A 26,866-nucleotide genomic window follows, 5' to 3' on the forward strand; every position below is an offset into this window, starting at 1 on the left:
TTACAAAGTGTACAATTTTAATTTCTGTGTGATCCAAGACGTATAAGGTCACATCTGGCCACTAAAATCCCAATTAATTTATATAAATATTATCATTGAAATAACTTTTACCGATGTTAGGATTTAATTCTTTATATTATATTTAAACCAAAAGATTTCTTTCGCATAATGTCTGTTTACTAATATATATTTTTCTTATCCATATTTTGCATAAGGAAATCAATGTTTTCGTTCCACTTTCCGCTATTTTGAATTTCAAAGCTCCAATCAATATTCGACTTTCTCCCTAGACCTTGAACTGCTTTTGACCGAAAGATGTTTCTCTCTATGAGAAACCAACCATCGGAGTTTTGGTCTTAAACTACCTCTATTTCTTCTGCACGTACCCAGTAGAATTTTCTTCAGTGGGTATGCTTCGTTTACCTTTATAATTTGACCAGCCCATCTTAGACGGTTAAGCTTTATTGTCGTGGCAATATCCGGATGGTTATACAGCCGTTCAAATTCGTGATTGAATCGTATTCTCCAAATGCCATTTTCGCAAACACCACCAAATATTTTTCGTAGGATTTTACGCTCAAAAACATTGAGTTTTTGCTCATCGGCCTTAATTAGTGTAAAAGTTTCACTAGCGTATATTCTCAAGTGTACGATAAATTGTTATTTTCACTGATCCTGCAGGAATGCGACGTTTTATGTGTCTTTGTAACGCAAAGTAGCATTGGTTCGCTTTGATGCATTTCAGTAGTTATTTTTTTTTTTGTTGTCGATTTTGACAGCGGGAAATTTTAGTTCATTAAAAATGTAAAGACCAATTTCAAGATTTTAGCCGATGTTCTGCACTGCTTGTCCTTGTCATGATGACATATTAAACAGCGGGCCCGAGAGATGATCACCTTGTCTGAGGCCATTTCTTGAAATGAATTCCGATGACAGCGAATTTCCCATTTTGACGACGTTCATTTTGTTAACCGGTTAAGTTTGTATGTATGGGGTTCCAAATTCGTCCATAGAAGCGATTAAATGGGTTGGTAGAGTACAATCATATGCGGCTTTGAAGTCAATAAACAAGTAAATTTTACACCAAAGTAGCTATATTCCGTCGTTATTAGAAGGTTCTCTTTTCTAAATATCCATTATTCCATTTCTGCTAACTTACCGTCTGGTCGAAAAACTATTAAAGCTGACTTGGTGAGGTTAACTTACATGTTCCAGATAATACAACAACCTTTTAAGCTATTAATAAGTTTTTGTATTTCTTTTATGTAATCAGATAATAAAACTATATCAACCGCATACAAAAGAACCCGTACATTAATATCTTAAAAAGCAATTACACTTCCTAAGATATAACAGCTGGATATCCACATAATTTACTTCATTCAAAAGACTTCCACCAGTATTGTAATTGTTTGAATAATTAGTAACTTTGGCTAAGAAAGGACGGAAACTTATTCTCATTCCCAAAAATATTTGTATAACATACACCTCTAATTGCCTTTTTTGCAACTAGTGCAATTTTAGTCACTCTCGAACTAGTATGATTTCTTGCATTAAATACCAATTCATGAATTAGAATGCTTTCTGAGTACTTTAGCTTTCCACTGCAGGTTTTGCATGCCATATAGACTTATATACCTACATACATACATAGGGGACATATGTACGTATGTGGAACAAACTTGCACAAAGTATGCTTTACAACACACCGCCTAGCCTTTATTCTTTTCTCACTAAAGGTGCTGAATGTTTGCGATGGAGAATGTAAATATAAGGATTAAATTGTGGACCTTAAGATTTATGTTACATGTACAGGGTTGCAGAAAAAGTCGTCCTTCATAATTAAAAACATTATTATTTAGGTGATTTCTGATTACTTTGGCGTGATATTTGATTTCAAAGAATATTTAAAAAAAATTGTTTTTTACTTGTACGTCAAAGAGAAACTATTTAAAGTACGCGAGTGTGTGGTCGTTTTTTTTAGATAATCGTTTTCGAGATATAGACAAGAAACCCTTTTTCCAAGTCCTGCTGCACTTATTACCAAAAAAAGAACTTATTTTCAGCCTCTTTGCGTTGATAAATTTTTAGTGCCAATGAGAAATGAACTTCTTAAGTTACATAAATTCGTTTGTGTGTATTAAGGAAATATGGATATTTAAGTTTGTCCGCAAATTTTTCATTTTAATCAATAAACTTTGAAAGAAAAAAAATAGAAACTTTTAGATGAATTCTGGATTTTATGACGACAATGTAAAGCGTAATAGCAGAAAATGTAAAAATTATGAAAACTTAAATAAAAGCTGTCAACTTAGATTCTTGTGCAGCGGTCCCAAATTACTCTAATCTCACTTTCCTAATGAAATATTTTTTTCAAGTAAGTTAGAATTATCCTGGCGCAATAAGAGACAAACTTGTATGAAGCTCAGTTACGCCAAAAAAAAAATGTGTGGAAAATCTGAACAACTTTTTCTCTTAATAAAACCTCCCACGCTACACCCACTTTTTTGGTTAAAAAACCCTTCAACATTCTATGCGCAACTTTTTCATATCAGAAATTTACTCGGAGGTTTGCCAGCCAGGGAGCAAAATAATGTAAGCGATTTTTGGTTTTTGTTCGATTGATTTATTAATTTTATTGTTTGGAAATATCATTTTATCATAATAATTTTCTAGTTATAATATTATAATTTAATCAAAAATAGAACAAATTTTTCGAGCGTTATTTTTTCACTCTGTGATAAAAATTAAGATTTGAGTTTTATCATTTTTGGCAGATCGAAAACTCAAAGCATCCCAACTAAGCTTGACATTTTTTTGTATGGAGGAAATGTGTAAGACTGTCAGGGAAAACATTTCAAAAAATAACGGGATTTTTAGCGAATTGAGACTCATACTTTTCACTTACACTAAAATTTAAAAAGCTATAAAATATCAGGTCAAAAATCTTCAAATAAATTATAATTAAGAACTGTGGAATGGATGTAAAATTTTAAAATTGCATTTATATGAATATACTTCTGCTCAAATATGAACGAGACTTTATCAATAAAACGGTCCGCGGATGACATATGGCAAAAATAAATTTTTTGTTTTTTGGTAGGACTGTTATAAGCTTACATGGCAAATTTCAGCGTGATATGTCACATAGTTTGTTTTCTGTGCTACTGTAAACAAGTCAAGCTCGAGTGTGTTCTTCGAATTTAACGATGGAAATTCAAGTTGAACAAAGAATTTGGTTGAAATTTTGTTATTCCAACAAGGCTTCAGATGCCTTAAAAATGTTGCAGACAACCTATGAGGACTCTGCTCTATCGCGTGCACGTGTTTTTCAGTGGTACAAATCGTTCAAAGAGGGCCGTACATCGGCCTCATGAACGTCGTCCAGCAACATCAGTAAACGACGAAAACATCGGAAAAGTAAAGGAAATTGTGCTTGAATATCGCACAAATTGCAAAATCGGTTAACGCTGAATATTATTTAGACGTTTTAAAGCGTTTGAGAACATTCGTCTTAAAAGGAAGAAATTGTGGGACAACAAGTCATGGTTCTTGCATCACGATAATGCACCAGCTCACACATGACGTCTTGTTCGCGATTATTTGAACAAAATCAATGTTAATATCGTTCCGCAAGCACCGTATTCGCCTGATATGGCTCCATGTGACTTTTTCCTGTCTCCCAAGCTCAAGTTGCCGCTCCGTGGAAAACATTTTGAGACAATTGAAGTCATAAAAGAGAATTCGAAGAAGGAACTGAAATCCATACCGAAATCGGCCTTCCAGAAATGCTATGATGATTGGAAAAAACGTTGGCATATGTGTATCGCCTCCAATGGTGATTACTGTGAAGGAGATAAAATAAAAATTGAACAATAATTAACCGTTTGTGTTTTAATAAATCAGTTGCGTTCATATTTGAGCAGAAGTACATCCTGGACCTTACTTTTATGCACAAATAATGATTATTTAGAAAATATTCGAAACTGTTCTAAGATATTTGGAAGTGTTTGCTTTTGTTTTGACGTATATCTAATCCTTCCTTTCGCTATAGCATCACCTTTGAGAATAAGGTGTGTTAGAGTTTCCGGCAACTGGTCGCAGAAATGACAGGAGTCAGTCGATCATATCGCAATCTGCACTGACCTATGAGAAGGCCAATAAGACTCAGTTTGCACTTAGAGAGAGTTATGAGTTGCCAGAAACACTTTTGATTATATAGTTCAAATGCACTTGGCAGACTTTGCTGCTCGAGCTCCTGATATTTTTAATTTTAGTTAATGAATTATTGTATTTTATGTGGCAAGTAAGTCTTAAGGTTTTTACTATTTTTATTTACATTTCAGTGCCACCAGATCGTCCGGTGATTTATGGCCCCAATAGGCATGACAAAGCCAGCAATGTGGAATCTTTCAATGAAGGCACGGACATAGTGTTAGCTTGCGAAGTGACGGGCGGTAAGCATACTTTTTTAATTTTTTCATTACTATGTTATAGGATGGAAAAGGGCAAATAAAAAACGTATATTGCCAATTACCAACCATTCTCAAAAGTTTTTATGTAAAATGTAGCAAATATATAAATATTTTTTTTAACTGCCCTATAACGAAAAATTCTCCATAACGTAGCGTTAAATTCGGTATAGGGGAGACCGACTGAATTTTTCATCTATAGTTTTTATATTCAATTCCAAAATATTATATATGTAATAAAATATTTCTTGAAACCACATTAAAATATTCTTTAATTCTCTCCTTTCTTTCATTTTCGGTACAAAAAATACTAACGTTCGCTGCTCCTATTATATTTGGCGATGCTACGATCACAACCACTATTGCCACTGGCACTACTCCACACAACAACCTCTGCTCAACACCAATACCAATGCAACCGCAATATGCACATATGCACATATATGTGGTCGGTTACAATAAACCCTTTGCAACATTTTAAAACCTCTTCGCGGAAAAATACCACTTTGCAAATTTTGTTTATTTTTGGTGAAACAACAAAAAAAAATTCATCGCAATGAAAACAAAAAACGAAATAAAACGGATAACTGCAATGGACCATCAACGAAAATCAACAATAACGGCAACAATAATAAACATGCTACTAACTAATGGCCGCCACACTCAACTGTGCAACTTAACTGACAATGATGAACTGGCAAAAATATTTTCCAATCCCATTTTTTGTTACTCCTCTCATTTTTCTCTCATTCATTTATTCGTCCAAACTTTTTTCTGATGGAACTTACTATATTTTTCATTGTTCTTTTTTTTATTTTCTCCATGCGCTTTTGTTTTCCTTCAACTCATCTCTATTATAATTTTTTTTCTTTCCCTTTATTTGCTTTTGCTTGGCGTAACTGGAACAACGCGGCCACTGATGTTGCCATTGTTCTGATTACTGTTACTGTTGCTGTTGCTGTCACTGCGGTTGTTGCCATCGTTGCTGTCATGGCCACTATTTCAAAAACCAACACATTCAAAAAAAAAAAAAAAAAAAAAAAAAACGAAAACTATTGCTTCTGCTCTTCTTCAACTAATACGGTTCCTTTTGCTGCTGCGGTCTTCATTTACGTGCATACGGGTGGGTGTGTGTGTGTTTGGTCAACAATACTAACAGGACGTCCACGTCCAAATGTAACATGGTATTTAGATAATACGGTGATTGATGAATCTTTCGAGCATCGCTCGGACGGCAAGACTGTTAACCACTTGTCATATCCAAATATTGGACGACAACATTTGAATGCGAGATTAGTTTGTGTGGCGAGCAATACGAATTTGACGCCACCGAACAACAAAGTGGTCATACTCGATGTCAATTGTAAGTATCTATGTATATTACGGGATCATACCCACATATGTACTTATTTGCGTTCATTTTTTGTATATTTAAGATGGTTTGGTTTATTTGATTCTTGTAGATAATAATTCTTAGAAGTTTTTCTGCTAAGTTATTTCATGCTTACATTTAGAGACAAACATTGCGTTTTAAAATTTCAAAATGTTAACTCAATTTGCTGTATCTTAAGCTACAGAATAAAAATAGGGTACGTGGTTTTATAGCCCAATTCATTTTAGTAAATCAAAGTGTGGTTCGAATTGTCCCAAAATCCGCTTAGTTTTTGATAATTTTTTTTTCTCTGACGGTGTTGCTTATTTTCTTCATGCAACGAATGCAAGATTTTTTTCGTTTATTTATTTATTTAAGAGTCTAAACATAGAGACTACTTTGAATTAGTGTAGGCTTAAGTTAATACAAGTAATTAAATTAATAAATTAAAAAAAAGAGTTTAGGAACTCATACAATTTATTCTTTGACATCGAAAAGTCAAGCGGAATAGAGCTCGAGATCTCATTGAATTCTCTTAAAGTGCGGGCAAGAGGGGCATTACCTGCATAATTCGTGTTAAGTAATTTAAGGTGAAAGGGGTAAGTGATTCGGAGAGAATAAGGATGAACAATCAATATAACCTTTAATTAAACTAAAAACAAAAGACAGCGAAAGTATAGATCTTCTATTTTGTAGCGATTTTAAGTTAATTAACATCAAACGGGAGTTATATGAAGGGATGGGATGTGAGTATTTTAACGACCTGAGAGCAAACTTAAGGAACACCTTCTGTACACGTTCAAGTCTCTCAATTGCAAATTGGTGGCAAGGCCTCCAGATAAATGTTGCATACTCTAATCTAGAGCGAACAAAGGAAGTAAAAAGTAATTTGAGAGTGTAAGGGTCCGAGAATTTCAAGCTATTACGCCGTATAAAGCCTAAAATTGAGTAAGAGGAGGATACAACAAAATTAATGTGACTATTACATAAAAATTGGGAGTCAAAGATCACACCTAGATCTTTGAATTCATGAACCGATTGAAGAAGAATATCAACAATGTTATAGGATGATTTTAGAATATTTTGAGTTTTGGCAAAAGTGACATGAAAACATTTCTTGATGTTTAGGGAGATCCCAGAGTTACTGCACCAGCGAACTAGTGCATTAATATCCGCTTGCAACATAGGAATATCCTCAGTTTTCCTAATAGCAGAAAATATTTTCAGGTCATCAGCGAATAAAAGAAAATTTGCAAAAGAAAAACAGTTACTAATGTCGTTAATAAACAGAACGAAGAGAAGAGGACCTAAAATACTGCCTTGTGGCACGCCTGAAGAAGCAATGAAAGGTACCGAGCATTCACCCTCAATCATTACCACACATCTTCTATTGAATAAATAAGATTTCAGCCCTTGATAGAATATAGAATGAAAACCAAATGAGGCTAATTTGTGCAATAGAATTACATGAGAAACTCTATCGAAAGCCTTAGAAAAGTCCATGTAAACACAGTCCACTTGAAAGCCATCAGCAAAAGTTGAAAAACAAAATTCCCCAAACGCAGCTAGGTTGGAAACTCTAGACCTACCCATTACAAAACCATGCTGATTGCGCGAGATTAAACTCTTAGTCGCAAAGTACATCTTATCTTTTACAATTCCTTCGAAAAGTTTTGATATAATAGAAAGCTTCGAGATTGGTCTGTAATTGCACACATCATTCTTTTTACCACTTTTCAAAAATTGGGGTAATAGTTGTGATTATCCAATCATATGGAGAAAAGGCGCAACACAGGCAGGAAAAAAAATGATCAAAACTCAACCAGAATGACTTCAAACTTACACTTTATTATACTAAAATTGAATGGGCTATAAAACTTTGTACCCATATTTTTTTTAATATCTTAATTCTTTTGAAAAAAAATTATTGAATCTTTAAAATTTTCTGCAAAGTGTGAAATTTCGATTTATGCACTGTTTGTTGTAGCTATATTTTTTAAAGAAAATCAAGCAACAAATAAATAAAAGGTCAACAATTTACAATACGTCGCGTTGCTGTTATTGTGTACACACATGTGTTTTTGTAATTCAGTGCACGGACAAATCTCTTAAGCGGGCACCTCCCATAAGTGGATCCTTTTGTAGTACCACAAAAATCCTTAAGGATTTTTATAAAAATTTTCTCTCTTAAGCCGACGACACTCTCATAACTGGACGCGTACACTTTTAAACCCCGCCAAAGGTATTGTAGTTATCTCGTTATCGGACAGCTTACAAATTATATTTTACTTTGGAGTCCTAAAAACCCACATATTAGTTTGATGATAAAGCGTGGGAGAAAGTGTGTCCACAGACAGTGAACAATTTCGAGGATATATTATTGAATAGTAGATGTGGTTTGCGCCATCTCACGATACAAACTAGGACTGGTGCATAATTAAACATGCCGAGCTGGTAGTGAAGCCAATGCTAATGACAGACTGGAGCTGCTTCTCTGTCCCCGCCCAGAATTTTTCAAATCTCGACTAAGCTCTTTTGTTTCTGTGTTTCTCTCTTCCATGAGAGATACTCGTATCGCAGATCAATAGATTAGCAATCTACCAAAATTTATGAAATAGTCAGTTATGCGAAGCATCTGATTTCCGCTCTGTATATATGCTATTTGTCTATGCGAAAGGTAACTGTTTGCCAACCAAGTTAGCCTAACTTAACCAGGACAAGGCAGCGGAATTGCTCCCTCATGGATATTCCCCGATCTGTGCCCTCCATGAAACTTACGTAAATTTTGAGTTTATCGGTTTTCTCCTTTCTTTAATTTTCTGGACTAAACGACCGCGTATTAAAGAAGTATTGTTTACACATTTTGTTTGATATCTTTTTCGCAATATTTTTCTCAACTTTTCTAGTTAATTCTATACGGCAATTAACATCTTTTTTCGATACCCGTTTTAAAATTTTGTTTTTTAAATCTTTAAATAGTTATTGCATTACATTTTCTTTATGACAAATTAATTCACAGCACTACTCGAATATTATAGATATATTTCTTTTTTTTTCTTGATTTTTTCCGACAGTCTGTATACCCGTCAGTGTGAGGCTTTAACTAATTAAAGTCCTCCTACCGTATTAAATATATGTATTTTTGTGAAACTGTATTCATGAGCTTGAAAGTGTGAAAAAATAAAAATACATATATTTGCATAATATTTTCATGAAAATTTCATTAAAGATGTCACTCTTCATATTCCCACATGGCTACCATGAGACATCCATTTGTTTATGCTTTCCATTAAAATGTTTAAGAGCTGTTGGTTTCAGTACATGTCTCCATGTATATGAGTAGATATATGTATGCCTTTTTTACTTTTGCTGCTCCTTGCAACCGTAACTGACCACTAGACATAGAGTTTACCTGCTCACTCATTTTGATCCCTTTTTTCTCCATATTTCATTCATGCTCGTTTTCTACTGATATGCATCTACATACCCGTATGTATGCATGCATGTATAAAATAGTTAACGTTGCCAAGACTCAATTAATTTTTGTGACATATGTTGTTTGCAATTTTTTTCCTTTTTGCATTGATATATTTTAGCAAAACAGCAAACAAACAGGGTACACAAATGGGAGTTTCATTAAATTTGTTGTGGTTGACCCAACTTACATGAACATACATAGATAGATAGATAGATAGATGAATGAGGTTTCGACCTCATGGTCTTTTGTGCCCTTACTTATACATACAGTGTTGGCCAAATCTTATGCAACTCTTGCCCTATTATAGAATAATTAAATATATTTTATCAGCTAAATTTTGTAGAATTTTGGTTGAAAATGAAATTGTTTTAGTTTTTATTTATTGTTTTCATATTAGACAAAATTCATTCTTACCGAAAGAAGAAATTAAATTTTCTATAACAACTCAAAAGATGCGTAGATAAAACAAATGAAGCTCTCTAGGATAATTTCCAGCAACACTGGCAATTTACTACTACTTTTAATTGTGTTGTCACTGGAAATAATTGGTTAGTGTACAAAAGATAAAATATGATTAGTTTTTTTGGTGGTGTGTATTTGGACCATTAATACGTTATTTAAAATTTATTTATATTACGAGACAAGTTTGGAATACTCCACTGGAAACTGAACATTGCTGACTTTAAAGAAGGAATAACACAAAAAAGCGTTTTTACCAAATATACAGGGTCCGGAACTCGAAGTGTAACCAATTAAAAAGCCATAAATTTAGTTTAGGAAATTACTTTTATTCAATTTAAAGTAAAAACTGTGTGCAAATTAAGAATCAATTTACTTTTGCTCGATATGACCACCTTTTGCATTGACTATGTCTTTGAGACGGTCCAGAAACGAGTCGCAAGCTGCCCGAAAGTGACTTGTAGGTATTTTGGCCCACTAGCTGACAATGGCTTTTCTCAGCGCCTCCAGACTGGTGCATCGTTTAGTTCGGACCTCGCTCTCCAAAGTCGCCCAAAGAGAATACTCAATCGGATTCGTGACTGGTGAATTTGAGAGCCATTGTGGGGACGTTATGAAGTTCGAAACCTTGTTGTGCTTTATGAGACGATGCCGAGTCCTGTTGAAACGTCCATGGTTTGCCACCGAAATATTTGTCTCCCACAGCTTCAAAGAAACCTAAAGAATATTTTCCCGATAATATTTCGCATTTACCTCGACGCCAGGCTCGATGAATATGATTGGACAGCGCCCATTTGCGGTTACAGCGACCCAAACCATTACCTGTGGCGGGTGCTGCCTCCTGGTGGCTAATCGATGACTCAAATTCTCGTATGAACGGTCGGTTAAATAAACTCTATTCCTCTCTCAAGTCTGACTAGTTGCTGCTTTGGTGTTAGACCATGCGCCTTTTGGATCTTGTAAGGATTGACTTTGGAATAATTTTTTAGTATGCGGCGAACACAGCTAATAAAACGATAGCTAGGTAGGTAGGTGGGGTGGTTGTCATAAAAACACACTTAGACCTTTCGCAGGTCCATTGTGATACCACTGGAGCTTATCCTTACTCTACGTGTTCCTTTTCAAACCATCCGGTAGCTTTAATAAACGAGCAGAGCTTCGTTAGTTATAGATGGGCTATGTCCGCTACATCGGTTAGATGTGTGTGCGAAGAGTGCGAAGCCTTTTCATAGCTAGGCTTTCACACTCACATAAAAGGTGTCTGACTGTTTCCTCTTCTTCTGTATTGAGACAGCTTCTACAGAAATCGAAGTAAGGGAGTCCTAACCTTCTAGCGTGGCTGCTTATTAAACAATGACCAGTTAATACACCCATCATTTTTCTTATAGCTTCTCTGTTAAATCTTAGCAAGATCTTCGATCGACCGCTGCTCCAGTTCGGCCATGTCTGTCCGCTTAGTTCGCATGTTGTGTTTTGCCAGCTTGTATTTACCTTTTTGATTAGTTTTTTTTTATAGCCGATTCAAAAAGCAAATTTTACATGGCCCACCCTATACATGATAGGTTATTATGATACATATATTAGGTTAGTAGTATAAGTATTTTGTACATATTTAAATGTTTAAATTTAAATATACTTTTATAATGGCATAGCTGATTTATAATATTTTGTTTTCTACAGTGAAACCAGTGGCTGTTCACATAATGACAAAGGATCGTCCCATATCTGCTGATCGTACCTACGATATCGAATGCAAGTCTTCCGGTTCAAAGCCACCTGCTGTTATCACGTGGTGGCGCAACAATAAGCAATTGAAAAAGTTTACGAAAAATGTGAGTAACAAATTATTACTGCAAATATTTTTATATCAGTTGTCGAAAGCATTTCATTAAGTGATTCAAGTATTTTGGACATTTTTTCATTTTTGGGATCTATTACCATAAGAAGTAAACTGGAATTACTTTGAACACAATTTTATATATTATTTATAGGATATATTTAATGCTGAAAATTTTGGTATACATATCTGTGGTTCTTATAAATACTTTAATAATTCTTGTCTTTTCAGTTTAAAAAGACAAAAATTCAAAACAAAAAAAAACAGCTCACAGCAAATTTTGGTTTTTATTTTTACAACTGATGCTTTCCATTTCAATTCAACCGGTCTATTCGGGTCATGTTCTTCGATTTCGATGTAACTGAAATATGTTGCTCTCTGGTCAAAATAATGAGACACGTATTTTTTTGTTCGCCCGAAAAAAATTTTTTTCAAGAGTTATCGGCAATTTTGTTTTTCGGCTCAAACTCGATTTTTTTTAATTATATAAGAAAAAATATTTTTTAAATGCCCATAACTTAGTCAAAAATGAACCGATTTTAATAATTCTGGGTTCAAAATGATTGTAATTACTTACATGAGCAACTTCATGTAGAAACAATTGCAAAAAAGTAGTAGAAAATTTTTTATTTAGCAAAAAAAAAAAAAAATTGAAATTTTTTCGAAATTCAATATTTCAAAAAGCGTATTTTTGTTTTTTTTATAACTTTTTCCAAATCAAGAGGACACCTCAAACTTCAATTAAGCTGAATGCCCAGTAGCTAAAATGAGTGGTTTTTGAGTAATGAATTTTTGAGTAAAAAACCTGTTTCGCACTTTTTGTTTTTTGCAAAATAAAAAATTTTCAAATACTTTTTTCCAATTGTTTCTACATGAGGTCGCTCGTGTAAGTAATGAACGATCATTAAAATCGGTTCATTTTTGACTAAGTTATGAGCATTTAAAAAAAAATGTTTCTTATATTATTAAAAAAAAATCGATTTTGAGCCGAAAAACAAAATTGCCGATAACTCTTGAAAAAAATTTTTTTCGGGCGAACAAAAAAATACGTGTCTCATTATTTTGACCAGAGAGCAGCATATTTGAGTTACATCGAAATCGAAGAACATGTCTCGAATAGCCCATTTGAATTGAAATGGAAATAATCTATATAAGAAAATTTTTTTTAATTACTCATAACTTAGTCAAAAATAAACCGATTTTAATAATTTTGGGTTCAAAATGATCTTCATTACATACACGAGCGATTTCATGTAGAAACAGTTGCAAAAAAGTATTTGAAAATTTTTTATTTTGCAAAAAACAAAAAGTGCGAAACAGGGTTTTTACTCAAAAATTCATTACTCAAAAACAACTCATTTTAGCTACTAGGCATTCAGCTCAATTAAAGTTTTAGATGTCCTTTTGATTTGGAAAGAGTTTTAAAAAAAACAAAAATACGCTTTTTGAAATATTGAATTTCGAAAAAATTTCAATTTTTTTTCTTTTTTGCTAAATAAAAAATTTTCTACTACTTTTTTGCAATTGTTTCTACGTGAAGTCGCTCATGTAAGTAATTACATTTTGAACCCAGAATTATTAAAATCGGTTCATTTTTGACTAAGGTATGGGCATTTAAAAAATATTTTTTCTTATATAATTAAAAAAAATCGAGTTTGAGCCGAAAAACAAAATTGCCGATAACTCTTGAAAAAATTTTTTTTCGGGCGAACAAAAAAATACGTGTCTCATTATTTTGACCAGAGAGCAACATATTTCAGTTACATCGAAATCGAAGAACATGACCCGAATAGCCCGGTTGAATTGAAATGGAAAGCATCAACTGAGACTTTGTTCAGTAATCGCAAAAAGTTTCATAGTGCGAACCAGTGAAAAATCAAAGCAAAATATCATTTTGGCGAAGCGGTATACGAGCGTTGGCATTTATGTTTTGTACCCAATAGTGAAAACACGGTAAAATAATAACGAAAGTGGATTTATCATTTTTCAAAATATTCTCCTTGGAAGTTAAAATATTTTTAACAAGTGGAAACATCCAAAACGAGCTGTTTAAAGGCTTCAATAGCTTCTCAGGCATTAAAAAAATTGAAAAACATATATAATATTTCGCATTTCTTTTTTTTGATGTTCGGGAACAAAAAGAAATTATTAGGTGCCAAATCAGGCCTGTAGGGTGAATGATCCACTAATTTGATCTTTTGAGTGCTCAAAAACTCTATTGTGTGAGTCGATACAGGAGAGCTCGCATTGTCTCGGTGAAGGTTCGTTTGCGGCTGTTGGTCTTCCTAAATTATGTGAAAACTTCTGGCAAACAAATGGTTGCCTCTCTTAATTGACTGTTTTAAGTTTAGCTAGTGGTAGATTTGCGACCTGAGCAGATTTTTTAAAAAACCAAGGGACCAATTTCCTTGAAGTGCTTCTTCCGCAACAGAGTTTTGTTGGATTACGCTCGTCTTGGAACACCCATACTATGGATTGCTGCCTTGTTTTCGACTCAATTGCATAGTTCCAAGATTCACAAAGTCACCTGTTACGATGTTATAGACATACATCGATCCATCGCCGTTCTTTTAACATTTCGTTACACCAATCGACACAAAATCTTTTTGGGTAATTGCCAAATTCTGTGGAATCCAACGCGAACGAATCCTCTTGACAATGCGATATTAAATGTATGCTGTTCCTATTGCTTGAATGACAAAAGTTGAAGTAAGTTAATCATTGCACTCCTGCCTCAATAATTGACCTGGAAAATTGTAATGAATCATCGCATGAAAATTTTCACTAGTTAGCTCCATATTTTGGACGATATTTTTTCAACTCATTGAAGAAGAGAAATAAAGCTTATAAGTGAACACTTTGTACGTCAGTTTATGCTACAAAATTTCAAACTTTCCGACAAAAGGTTGTTGTAAAGGCGCATAATATAAAAGGCAATCCTCGTATTACATCCATTTGCAAATCGATAGAAGCGTAGCTACAAACATTAGTAAAGCGATACATGCATGATATTTTTCAATGGTTCGCCGCACGTATTCCAATATAACTATAAACAATTCAGAGAATTCTGAACGTAGTCGCAGTAAGCAATACAAAAACAAAAAAGAACACCTGAGAGTTGTTGCTCAAGAATTTAAAGAATTGTTTGGCAAAAAATAATTTCATGTTTTGGGAAAAAACATTTTTTTATTTAAGTATATTTTATCCAAAGAAAATTTTGAGAACAAAGAAGTTATTTCACCTCATAATATAGAACAGTGCATCGTTCATCAAATTTTACATGGTTAAATTACATTTTCTTCATAATTTTTCACAGCAAGTAAACTGAATTTCCCAAAAATGTTTGACAATGTCCAAAACACCTGCATCACTTGATATGGAATTGCTTCCAGGACAGCCTTTATTTGTGGGTGAAGAAATAAGCGTTATCTTAAATCTAAGATTTTCCTGATGCAAATAGAAGTATTCGTAAAAAGGAGCAATCAAAAAAAATTAAAAATTAAATTAAAATTATTAGCTTCGAACTTAATCTGCAATAAGTAGTAAGAGCACAGACTAAATATTGTCCCCATAAATACATCACTAAATGCTTATGCTTAACTGTATTTGCATTTCTTAGTAATACCAATTTTAAAAAACCTATTTTCGGACACTAAAAATAATTAATTTCTAAAGTCATAAAACGATTAATAACACTGTGTGACAAAAAAAAAAAAATTAAATATACTTTTATGGAGACCTAGCACAACTTGTGGCTATAGAAAAACTAAAAAAAATGGTATAGGAGAAATTTCCAATACACCCCCAAAATCTCATTTTATGGCCATAAAACCGTTTTTCAGTAGGTTGATGTGAAGAATAACTCCTGACTTCGCCAATTTCCATCCGATTTCGAATTTGCCTTTTTAGTTCGAAAGAATTTTTCTGAAATGACAACTGACGAGACTGTGGAGGGAAGTATTTGGAATTTTTTTTATTTTTTCTCTATTTTTTCAACTTTGACATAATTTTTACGATATTATCCGATATTGAGAATTTTTTTTAGTACCCTACTGTTATAGTAAATTTAATTTTGCGTCAAATGAGCTATATTTTACTGTAATTGAATTAAAATTAATGGAGTTGTGTGAGTTTTAAGATTTTTTCTTTTTTTTTACTACGAGATTTGGTATGCGTTTCGAAGGATGAAAATGATAACAAGTGTCATTATAAACACATAATATTTATTGGAGTATTGTGCAGTGCAGCACTGTACGGTATGGTACGGTGCAGTACACAACGGAACTAGTTCCAAACTTAAAAATGCATTGGAAAGGGCCTTTGGAGTTTAGTATGGTACGGTACATTTGTCATTCTCTTCATCAGTTTTGAATACTTCTCTGTAAGAAATTCGATCATCATTATTCATCTTAAGTCGTCATCAACTAAATTCCATTGTTTAAATCGAGAAGCGAGCGTTTCAGATTGTCTTCCCGATAGAAGTAAATCACGAGAAAGATCCCGAAAATCTGAATTTGATACAATGTGTCGTTCTGAAGACTTAGAACCAGACGGAAAGTACTCTTCATCATCAGGTTTATTGTTATCAGTTTGATCATCATCAGCAATGAGTTGAACTTCCTTCAGTTCATGACCTGCAGTTGAGTCAATTATATCGTCCAAGACTACGGGGTTCTTAACAGTTGCCACATCAGCATACTTTATGTGCTTTCGAGTTTTATAATGACCGTTTACGTCCGTTTTACAAAAATAACAATCATCTGGTTTATGATAAGGCTGATGATGCCACATCATCGGAGAATATTGAGAAATTCGACTTTTCTGGCAACGTTTTGATTTATATCTCTTGAATTTCAATGAAACAAACAATAAAACTTTGACGTTTTAATAAGGTTAAATTATAATAACAAACTTCTTTTGTTAATCAATGTACAGTGTGAACTTTAGTACACTTGGGAGCTTTTTCATATTTCTATTGAAAAAAAAGTGCTATAATATGTCAGATATTTTCGTAAGTTCTAACCAGTTCTGTTGTATGCAGTACAGTGTACTCTTATGTATACATATACACTCCAATAAATATTTCGTATCTATAATAACGCATCAAAACACGTCCCATCCGTATTCCCATTTAGCGTAAGCTATACCTACATACCAAATTAGTAAAAAAAAAACAAATCTTAAAACTCACACAACTCTATTAATTTTAATTCAATTACAGTAAAATATAGCTCATTTTACGCAAAATTAAATTTACTATAACAGTAGTGTACTAAAAAAAATCCTCAATATCGGATAATATCGTAAAAATTATGTCAAAGTTGAAAAAATAGAGAAAAAATAGAGAAAAAATAGAGAAAAAATAAAAAAATTCCAAATACTTCCGTCTGCAGTCTCGTCAGTTGTCATTTCAGAAAAAATGTCAACACACTGTCAAAAAGGCTTTTTTTTGTTCTTTCGAACTAAAAAACCAAATTCGAAATCGGATGGAAATTGGAGAAGTCAGGAGTTATTCTTCACATCAACCTACTGAAAAACGGTTTTATGGCCATAAAATGAGATTTTGGGGGTGTATTGGAAATTTTTCCTATACCATTTTTCTTAGTTTTACTATACCTACAAGTTGAACTAGGCCTCCATAGAAGTATAATTTCACTGTCGCACAGTGTAATCTCCCAATTATGTAATTACTCATTTATACTATTCTTGTTGTCTGACCAATTCACATCCCATAATATTTCCTTAACGACCTGCAGGATCCTTCAATTAAGCAAAATGAAAAACAAAAAATCTCAACCATGTAATTTAATATGAAAATTCTTCGAATGCCATAATTTTTCTCACACCGCGAGATGAAACTAAGTGCGTAGGCATATTAACTCATTGAAATGCAATAAAGCAAATTTATTTATTTCAGCTTTTATTGGAGGGTAAAAACTGAGCGTAAACGAAATGACAAGAAAATAATAAAATTTTTAGACAACGACACTTAATAAAGCATGTAGGTTTATTAAAAAGTTGTAACTCATTATTTAGCTACTCTTTTTCTCTTTGGTTTTTGAGACTTTTGCCTGTCACTGTACAATTTGCAATTCATTCACGTCAACAATGTGTTAATACATATATTTTTTCTATCTCTTCCACTACAATCTGTATTTTATGCGCTACTTGTGGAAATTTACTGCTGACCTATTTAATATGCCAACAACACCAGTTTAATGAACCCGACAATCAATCTTTGAGTATATTGACGTTCACGCCTACACGTGAGGACGATGGCAAATATTTGACTTGTCGCGCCGAAAATCAGTTCATCGAGGGCAGCACCATTGAGGACAAATGGCGAATGGTTGTATACTGTAAGTAATAAACTGAAATTTTGTGTATATATATTATATAAGTATATTTAAAAAATATATATACTTTAAAATAAATAAAATTTTTGTAGACTATAATTGATTTATTTTAACAAAAAGTAAGTGAGCAAATTGCAAAAAGAGCACCAAAAGCAATATTACTGTACGGCTTTGCGGCTAAATCATCAATAACCGCAAAAATATTTACATGCACACAGTAAGAAGTTCTCAATGTTTATTCGATTTATTATGCTTATACAAAGTATGCAAATGGAAGACTCTAAATCCCAGCCATTTTCCACCTTTCTGGTGGTACATGAGGAAGTATCAGTCGCCCTTTTTTATTCGTCCCACTTTTTAATGATATTGGAGCTCTTTTCAAGCATTCCACATATTTACTTTACATTCTGTCAAAAAATACCGGGAGTTGTTCAATGAAATGCAAATTAATCATCTAAATGTATTTTGTCGCCTTCCAAATAGGCTCCATTCGAAGCAATACACATATGGCAATGATGAGTCCAGTCATCAAAATACCTTTTAATCGCGTTTGAAGAGATCTTCTTCAGCTCCCTCAGCGAATTCTCTCTAATGGTCTCTATCGACTCAGAGCGCCGTCCGCGTAGTAGTAAAATGAGTCTTGAGCAAAGGAAAAAGACACAAGGGCCTAAATCCGGTGAATACGGTGATTGCTCGATGATATTTGTCGAGTTTTTGGTCAAAAAAGTCTTCTCCATATGAGCCTTGTGAGACGATGCGTTATTGTGGTGCAAGATCCATGAGCTTACTGTCCACAAATTAGGCCCTTTCCTATGCACATTCTCTCTCAAATGTCGCATAACTTCTAAATAATATTCTTCATTTACCGTAGAACCATTTCGAAAGAATTAACTAATTCCGAGTGCACAACACCTTGATAATCAAAGAAAACGAGTAGCATGACTTTCACTTTTGACGACTTCAACGTGTTTTTTTTGGGTTTCGGCTCATGTGGATAGCGCCATTCAGCCGCCGGTTGACTGGTTTGCACGTCAAACTCGTATGTTAACGTTTCATCGCATGCTATGATGCGCTGGCTAAATGGATAAACGTTGGGCTCGAATTCACTTGCTCAAGCATGTCTTCCGCCACGTTCTTCAGATGAGTTTTTTGAAAGAAATTCAACTCCCTTGGAACGAGTCGAGCAGCCACGCATCTCATGCCCAATTAATGATGTAAAATGTTGAAAATTGATTTGTGAGACTCGCTAAGGTCACAAGCTACTTCCGTCAAACTTAAATGATGGTTTTCCAGAACCATTTCCTTGACTTTGTGGACGTTGGCATGCGTTGAAAACGTTGATGGGCGACCAGATCGGGGCAAATCTTCCATGTGTAACGCGCACTTTTTAAATCAACAATTCCCGATATTTTTTTGACAGAATGTACACCGATGTTATTATACCACTGACAGACGGCGGATTACCGGAGTCGTTAGTCTGATTAAAATTGTATTATGACAGACGGTTGTTACACGCATTAGTGAAATGCTGATTTGTTTGTTGAATAGTTTTATGAGTAATAAGTAAAGGTATTAGCTGCCCTGGTACTAAAAAATAATTATTTATTTAAAAAAATCTGAAATTGCAATTTCTCAAACTGCTCCGAAATATCAAAACAATTATTGTAATTGCAGTGTTGCCATTGAAAATTCCCTTAAGCCGCTTAAATTATGAAACTTAAGTCAAGTATTTAATACGGATTAGTTCACTTAATTTCTGACATAATTTCGAATAAAGTCATTAATCCAGATTAACGCCATCGTCTGTCTGCGAGATTAGATTGTTTCGTAGAATAATTTGTCCCGATATGTTCTATATACTGCTTGATTTAAATAATCTAATCAATTAAAATAAAGAATTTGAAGAATGAAATACCACTTGGCATACCTGTAACATTTGCCAAATAGACAGATGTACAATTTTACACTATAGAAGTATGGGTTAAAATTAGTGAAACTTCTTATAAAAATGGTCGATCTTTATGAACAATATATCGCAAAATTCGTAATTTCATATATATATATCTAATTGGCGCTTACATCCTTTCTGGGAGTTTGACCGTGCTCCTCCTCCTATTTGTGGCGTCTTGATGTTGTTCTACAAATGGAGGGAGCTACAGTTTTTAGCCGACTCCGAAAGCCAGATATTTTTTATGAGGAGCTTTCTCATGGCTGAAATACACTCGGCAGTTGGCCATAATCTGCCGAAGGGCGACCGCAAACAGAAAAAACTTTTTTTTCATTTTGGTGTTTCACGGAGATTCGAACCTATGTACTGCGAATGGTAGGGCATTCGTGACTTATTTGATGAAAATAATTATTCGACTGAGCCGATAATTCCAAGGTTCTTGAAAAAATTTCAAGAAAACGGTTCTGCCCAGGATGAGAAAAGGACTGGCTTATGATTGCCACGGTCTGGCTATGGTTAAGAACCATGCTGCTGCTGCGCAAAGTGCTGTTGAACAACCTTCAACATCGATGCCTCGACGTTCTCAACAATTAGGCATTCATGAATCGGTAGGCAGACCTTTAAGTGATGTCCTTTTTTTATATATATTTGTTAAGTGTCGTGTGTTGAATAAGAATAGTAAAACCTGAGAAAATCGTAATTTTTACATATTTTATTGTATTTTAAAACAACTTCTAGGCTCATGTTTTGACTCTGATCTACTTTAAATCATCAGCTCTCCGCAGTTAAAGTCTTCATTGACTTGGATGTAGTTTTTGACTCGGGGTGGAAATTTGCTGTGAACAAAATTCTTGCTATGTTACTGCATTTAACGTGTGTGAGACTGTATTGATGCGTGTATTGTTCTACTTACTATATTTGTAAAAGATCCTTTGAATTTAAGCTGTAAGAAATAAATTGTGAGCCACTGTATATATAATGGTGTTTAGCGGAAAACATTCCGAACTTTTTACTTCACCTAATATTTAGATACATACATACCTACAACGAGTAAAGGAAACGCGCGTTGTAAAGTTATTTCTATGGGCTTGGCAGCCAATCTGGTCCCGATAGCACCATTGAGAGTTGGGTATGTTGGGTGGCCATTGGAAAGTTTCGGTAAAGAATGCTTGTAATTGTGTAACTGCGCACAGAAACGGAGCTAATTCAAATACCAACTTATATACATAAATATGCCTGCTCACTTTCACTTACATATATACTCGCTAGATATACATACAAGTATATATAAAAACCACAAAAATATAAACACTAAAAACCAAACGCCCAAGCGCTCGAAATGTCCTTTGACACTTACATTCAATTTAATTCAATTGCGAAGCTGTGCAAACGCCGGGTTGGTATCTTTTGTTGCTTGCTGTGCTTTTATTAATTCCCTCTGCCATTGTTTTTGTTTTTTCTGGCATGGGTTGTGATTAGAAATAAAATTGGCCAAGTTTGTAATAAAAATAAATTGCCCATTTGCATTGCTGGTGGTCGGCAAACTACAACGGCCGAGTAGTGAGTGGGTGGTAGGTTTCGAAAGAGTAGAAGGACGTTTTGCTATGTATGTATGTTGGCCTTTGCTGGTACGAGTGTTGTTTGTCAACATATTGAATGCATACATACATACATATTAATTCATTGCTATTGAGGATGGACTCACAAGCATCATAACCATAAAGTATTTAATTTTTGTTGCATACATATGCCTTCACTCTGCCACAACGATATCGTTGAAGAGCTACATTTAGCATTGTTGGTCATCGACGATTTCAGTAACCACGCCCATGACTAACAGCAAAAAAAAAAAATAAGCGAAAAATATCAACAAAAAGAGCAGCAGCCCATCCACTTTTATATTTCACTGTAGTCTATTTCAGTCGCCTGCGTGTTTTGGATGATTGTCCTTTCCACAGCCGACAATTTACTTTAATATCACCTCAGTTGCAGCAGACCTAATTTTGTTTGCAAAATATTTTCAATATTACGAGTACGTGCATATCTACACAAACTCATGCAGATTTACAGCAATAATTATGCACTGAGCCATTGCGGGTTTTTCCTTTTTTATTTTTGCATACCCTTCAGCGGCAATTTTACTTTGATTTTATTGTTGGCATTAAACTCTCCACAGTTTTTGTTGTTGTTAACTAGTATTGTTTCAACCACGACCGCAAAATCGTTAGAATTCACTATGGTCCGTGTGCAGTGAAGGCATATAATTTTTTGTGTAAAAAGTGGGAAATGAAGAGTTATTGTGTTAAATATTCAAATTTGTTGATACTTGGAATGATTTATTAGCAATATTAGGTACACAAAGCAACCACATAAAATGCAAATATGCAGTAAAAATTCCTTAGTGAATTTGGCTTAGATTTATTATCTTTTGCTTTTAACAATTATTTATATATTGGATTATTTTTTACTTATAAGAGCTCAAATGTGTTGGTTTAGAAATTCTCTAGATAGAAATTTGGCCGTGTATAAGTATAACAGATCGGCTGCCACATCGTTATATGTAGATTTGAATTTTTTTGAAAAGAATTAATTCACTTCTGTTCAGTAACAATATTCAACAAAATTATTGGACTCTATTTCTTCAACAGTCAAAAGCTAGGCCGTACAAAATATGGATATGTGGAGTACTTGAGATATCTTTGTACATACCCATAATTTCCATATAGTCCAATAATGTTGAATATTTACTAAATAATTCAAGCACGAGCATTTATCTTAGGTAAAACCGTGTGGCAGTAAAAGTTATCCAGGAAAAGTTTCACATATTCTTGAACCTATAGACATGAAGTAATGCAGCATACCCGGTTTTTCACATGTTCATCAAATTAAATTTTTTAAAGGAATTGAAATTTCAAGGCACTAAGTAAGAAAAAATGGTTTCAAAATCTTATCCCCACTCAATGATATTATGAAATGAAAAAGGATATATCCAGCTATTAAAAACTAAATTTTGTTTACTTTGTCACTGCGTTATTCTAGCTGTTTTATAACTCAAAAAATACAAAGTCAAACTCTCCTGCTATGAAATAAAGTATACGCTGTGGAGCACATTGGTCTGCGCTTAATTTGTTCACAACTGACGTAAGCAAAACTTTGAGTCATGTTAAATGAATAAATTATCCTTGAACAGTTGATACTCTGGCGTTCCCAAAGAAAAATAATTCATTCAGAATTTTGGAAAATAATTAAGTCGGAGTTAATAATCTCTTTATTTTCATCTACCCTTAATTGCTTTTACTATTTTCTCTACATTACATGTACAAGTAAAAAAAAAACAATTACCAATTATATATTTTAAGTTACATCGTGTTTCAAAAACAATAATTTCTTTTTTTTTTAACTTTTCACCGAAGCTTTTAAAAAAATGCAGACGATTAAATATATCGCTTTTTTGTAGACCCAGCAGTATTATATCCCCTCGGTGCCCCTTCTTTGACGTATTACATGTCATATTATTATTTAAATATAACTCCGACTAAGTAGGCAATTGAGTAGTAAGGTCCTCTCTCGTCGTATAAAAATCACACTCTATAAATCACTGATCCTGCCAGTGCAGGTGGCACAGAAGCAGCCTCAATGAGAACAACTGAAAAGGGGGCTCTTTGAGTTTTTGAAAGAAAAGATTCGCGAAAAATCGGCAGGCCTTTGTGTGTGGGCGATGGCGAACGCCGTAGATGATAGAACGTAAAGTTGTATGAGGTTTATGGGGACATAGGCATAGTGTGGGGGATTAAAATAAAGCCGTTCCGCTGGCTTGTTCATGGCGTTCGAATAGACACAATCGTATATGCCCCAGCTCTGAAAGTATATAACGCGGGTCACGATGTTGGTTACAGACGTCTACCATAAAAGGACCCGGTGAAATAACTTGGCTTCATTCGGCTTTTCCATTTGATGTCAGATGGTATAGAAGAAGCAGGAAAAGTGGTATGTTAGACTCGGCCACAATTGTTTAGATGGCTACAGCGCCAATACCACTTGTAAAGAAGTTTATATATGGAAAACATAGAAATTTTCAACTAAATGAAAAAGTATTGTTCAATTAAGGTGGCCCTTTTGTAAATATATAAAAAGGCATTTAAAGGATGGTTAAATTTTAAGGGCCGATGTTGAATGTGAACCACACCTAAACGTCAACGAAACCGTTGGATTTCTTTCTTTGGGGTTATTTGAAAGAAAAGGTGTACGTCGATAAGCCAGAAACAATTCAAGAGCTAAAGGATGAGATAATTTGGCACATTAACGGCATAGAACCTCAATTATGCCTCAGCGTCATCGAAAATTTGGACCATCGGATGGAGGTGTGCCGCCGAGACCGCTGCGACCATTTGGCCAATATTTTCTTTTATGCGTAATTGAGCCATACCAATATTATCATAATAAAGAGAAGTGAGTGAATAATTTCCTAAAAAAATGGTTTTTTATTCAAAATCAACATCGGCCCTTGAAGCTTAACCACCCTTTACTTGTTTTAATATCGGCATCAAATGCAAGATATTTACATAAATATGCTCGTGTATTAAAAACACGTAAAAATACACTTAATTATTTAAATGGATATTGTAGCATAACTTAACCATTTTTACTAAGTGGCAACCCAAATATATGTCGGCATGAAAATATTTTCAATTACTCTTCATTTGACACTGATATTTAAACTTTTTATAATCTGTAGTATTATGGTGTATCTTACCATTTCTTATGACCATACTTTGGGCTATAATTCCGGTGGAGGTATTGAGATGACACACATTTTCAAAGAAGTTTCTTCTTAAGTAAATCAGCGTGGTCGTGGTTGAGAATAATCGGTGAAGCTTCAGCCCACTGACGGAGAACAAAAACCATTTTTGTTTATTGGTGGATATTTGGTAGTGGCCATTGGATATTTCTCTTTTATTACTTGAAGTGACATTACACACAAGAAGTAGGTGCTCAAAAAAAAGTCATTACACGCGTGGGAAAATTTACATAAATTATTTGCGCACAAGCCCAGTGTGTGCAAAAGCATTTCAGGTCGGCAAGGGTCAAGGGAAATGCTCGAGAATGTTTTAACATTTTTTTAGAGCTATCTAGACAGTAGCCGCTTATTCTTATTAAGTACAATCGTTGAAGTCATTTTACTTATATTATTACCTTCTCTACTGCCAGCGCTCTTCACTTCATATTTTCGCCTTTTTCTCTAACGCTTCTTTAGGTAAGGACTCAGGTCCTACTGTTATTGTTGTTTTTAAAACTATATTTATCTCTATAAAAAAATACTTTTTCTTTCTTTTTACAGATCAACCAACGGCTCATTTGAAAATGGGTTCTTCATTGAATCCTGACGATATCAAAGAGGGCGATGACGTTTATTTTGAATGTGTCATACAATCAAATCCAAAGCCGTACAAAATGTCATGGTTTCATAATGTAAGTACCAAAATGTCTGATGAATAAAAAGACTTACAAAAGTGAGCACTTTTACATACACAAATGGAGAAAAAGTCGAAAAAATGAGTTTTGTATATTTTCTCAGCCACAAAAACACATTAAACCATCAAAGCACTTAAGTGAAATGTGCACCACAAATGGTTACAAATTTGTAGAGCACAAAAAGCTTACAGCATAAAAAGTGCCACATGAAGTAAGCGTATGAAAAAGCAAAAAATATGCAAGCATTTTCAACTCATTGCATAGATCACAATATGGGGCTGTGGCTGTATACGTAGAGTATGTGTGTGTGCCTGCAAATGGTAGCACACATCATATATGTACATTTGTAGATATGTAAATATGCCAGTAGGCAGTGATGCAGTGCGAGCGCATAGCTGCCAGACAGTTGTAATAAAAGGCATTATTGTTTTTGTTATCCAACTTATTTAAGTACATAGACTTTTTGTTAGTTTTTTTTCTTATGTAGAAAGTAATACACATACATATACTATATGTGTATGTATGTACAAGCCTACGACTACTGCTAGTAACATGGTATGTGTGAGATCAACACGTTTTGAAAAAATTAATTCAACAGTGCATCTTTACTTTTATGCATATATGCTGTCTGTCTGCCAGCCTGTCGCTCTACTTGACTTTCACCATGCATTTCTGCTGTTAGGGAATTTTCTAGGCTTTAACAAGCAAATAGGAAAAAATCATTACTGACGCTTCAAGCATGAGTTAGTCTGTCGGTTCTATCTTTATGTCGGACTGTTGATACTGCATAAGCATTCTTACGCCTCATCTGCAGTTTACTTTACGTTCATTCGTTTGCCCGTCGTGGCTTGACGAGTGATATGGTGATCCGTTATTTAACTCTTATATTTTCAAAGTAATTTTATGTGGTTTTATCCTTTTTTACTTGTAAATGACAACTTTTTGCATGCTCCTGGCAGATGACCTCTTAGTGAGGCCAAATGTGTAGATGCGATTAGAGCTGAAAGTGGAGATGCGGCATGTGAAATGTACATATATACATATACATATACATATACATATACATATACATATACATATACATATACATATACATATACATATACATATACATATACATATACATATACATATACATATACATATACATATACATATACATATACATATACATATACATATACATATACATATACATATACATACACATATACATATACATATACATATATATATATATATACATATACATATACATATACATACATATATATGCACAAAGGTTGATGCGTGTAAAAAACTGTATATGGTATACACATAGATACACACACATGCAGATATGTACATATATACGCATCTACTCGGGGTCGCCAAGGGAAAATACGTGCCAGAAAATAGAAAGTGTGAGCCCCTCGTCATGGAAATTCTTTAAATATTTATACATTTCCGCAATGATTTCTTACTAATACATA

The 26,866-nt window shown here is 33.9% G+C and overlaps 1 protein-coding gene across 1 annotated transcript in view; it reads left to right on the forward strand.

Moving 5' to 3' along the window:
* Window positions 1-26,866, forward strand: part of LOC129252242 (uncharacterized) — a 184,544-nt gene that overhangs the window by 84,569 nt on the left and 73,109 nt on the right. The window contains exons 5-9 of the mRNA XM_054890912.1: window positions 4,347-4,457; window positions 5,632-5,835; window positions 11,462-11,613; window positions 17,833-17,977; window positions 25,261-25,391. Of these exons, the coding sequence (XP_054746887.1) occupies window positions 4,347-4,457; window positions 5,632-5,835; window positions 11,462-11,613; window positions 17,833-17,977; window positions 25,261-25,391 (743 nt within the window). The remainder of the gene's footprint in view (window positions 1-4,346; window positions 4,458-5,631; window positions 5,836-11,461; window positions 11,614-17,832; window positions 17,978-25,260; window positions 25,392-26,866) is intronic.

Source organism: Anastrepha obliqua, chromosome 1 (genome assembly GCF_027943255.1).
Source record: "Anastrepha obliqua isolate idAnaObli1 chromosome 1, idAnaObli1_1.0, whole genome shotgun sequence".
Taxonomy (NCBI): domain Eukaryota; kingdom Metazoa; phylum Arthropoda; class Insecta; order Diptera; family Tephritidae; genus Anastrepha; species Anastrepha obliqua.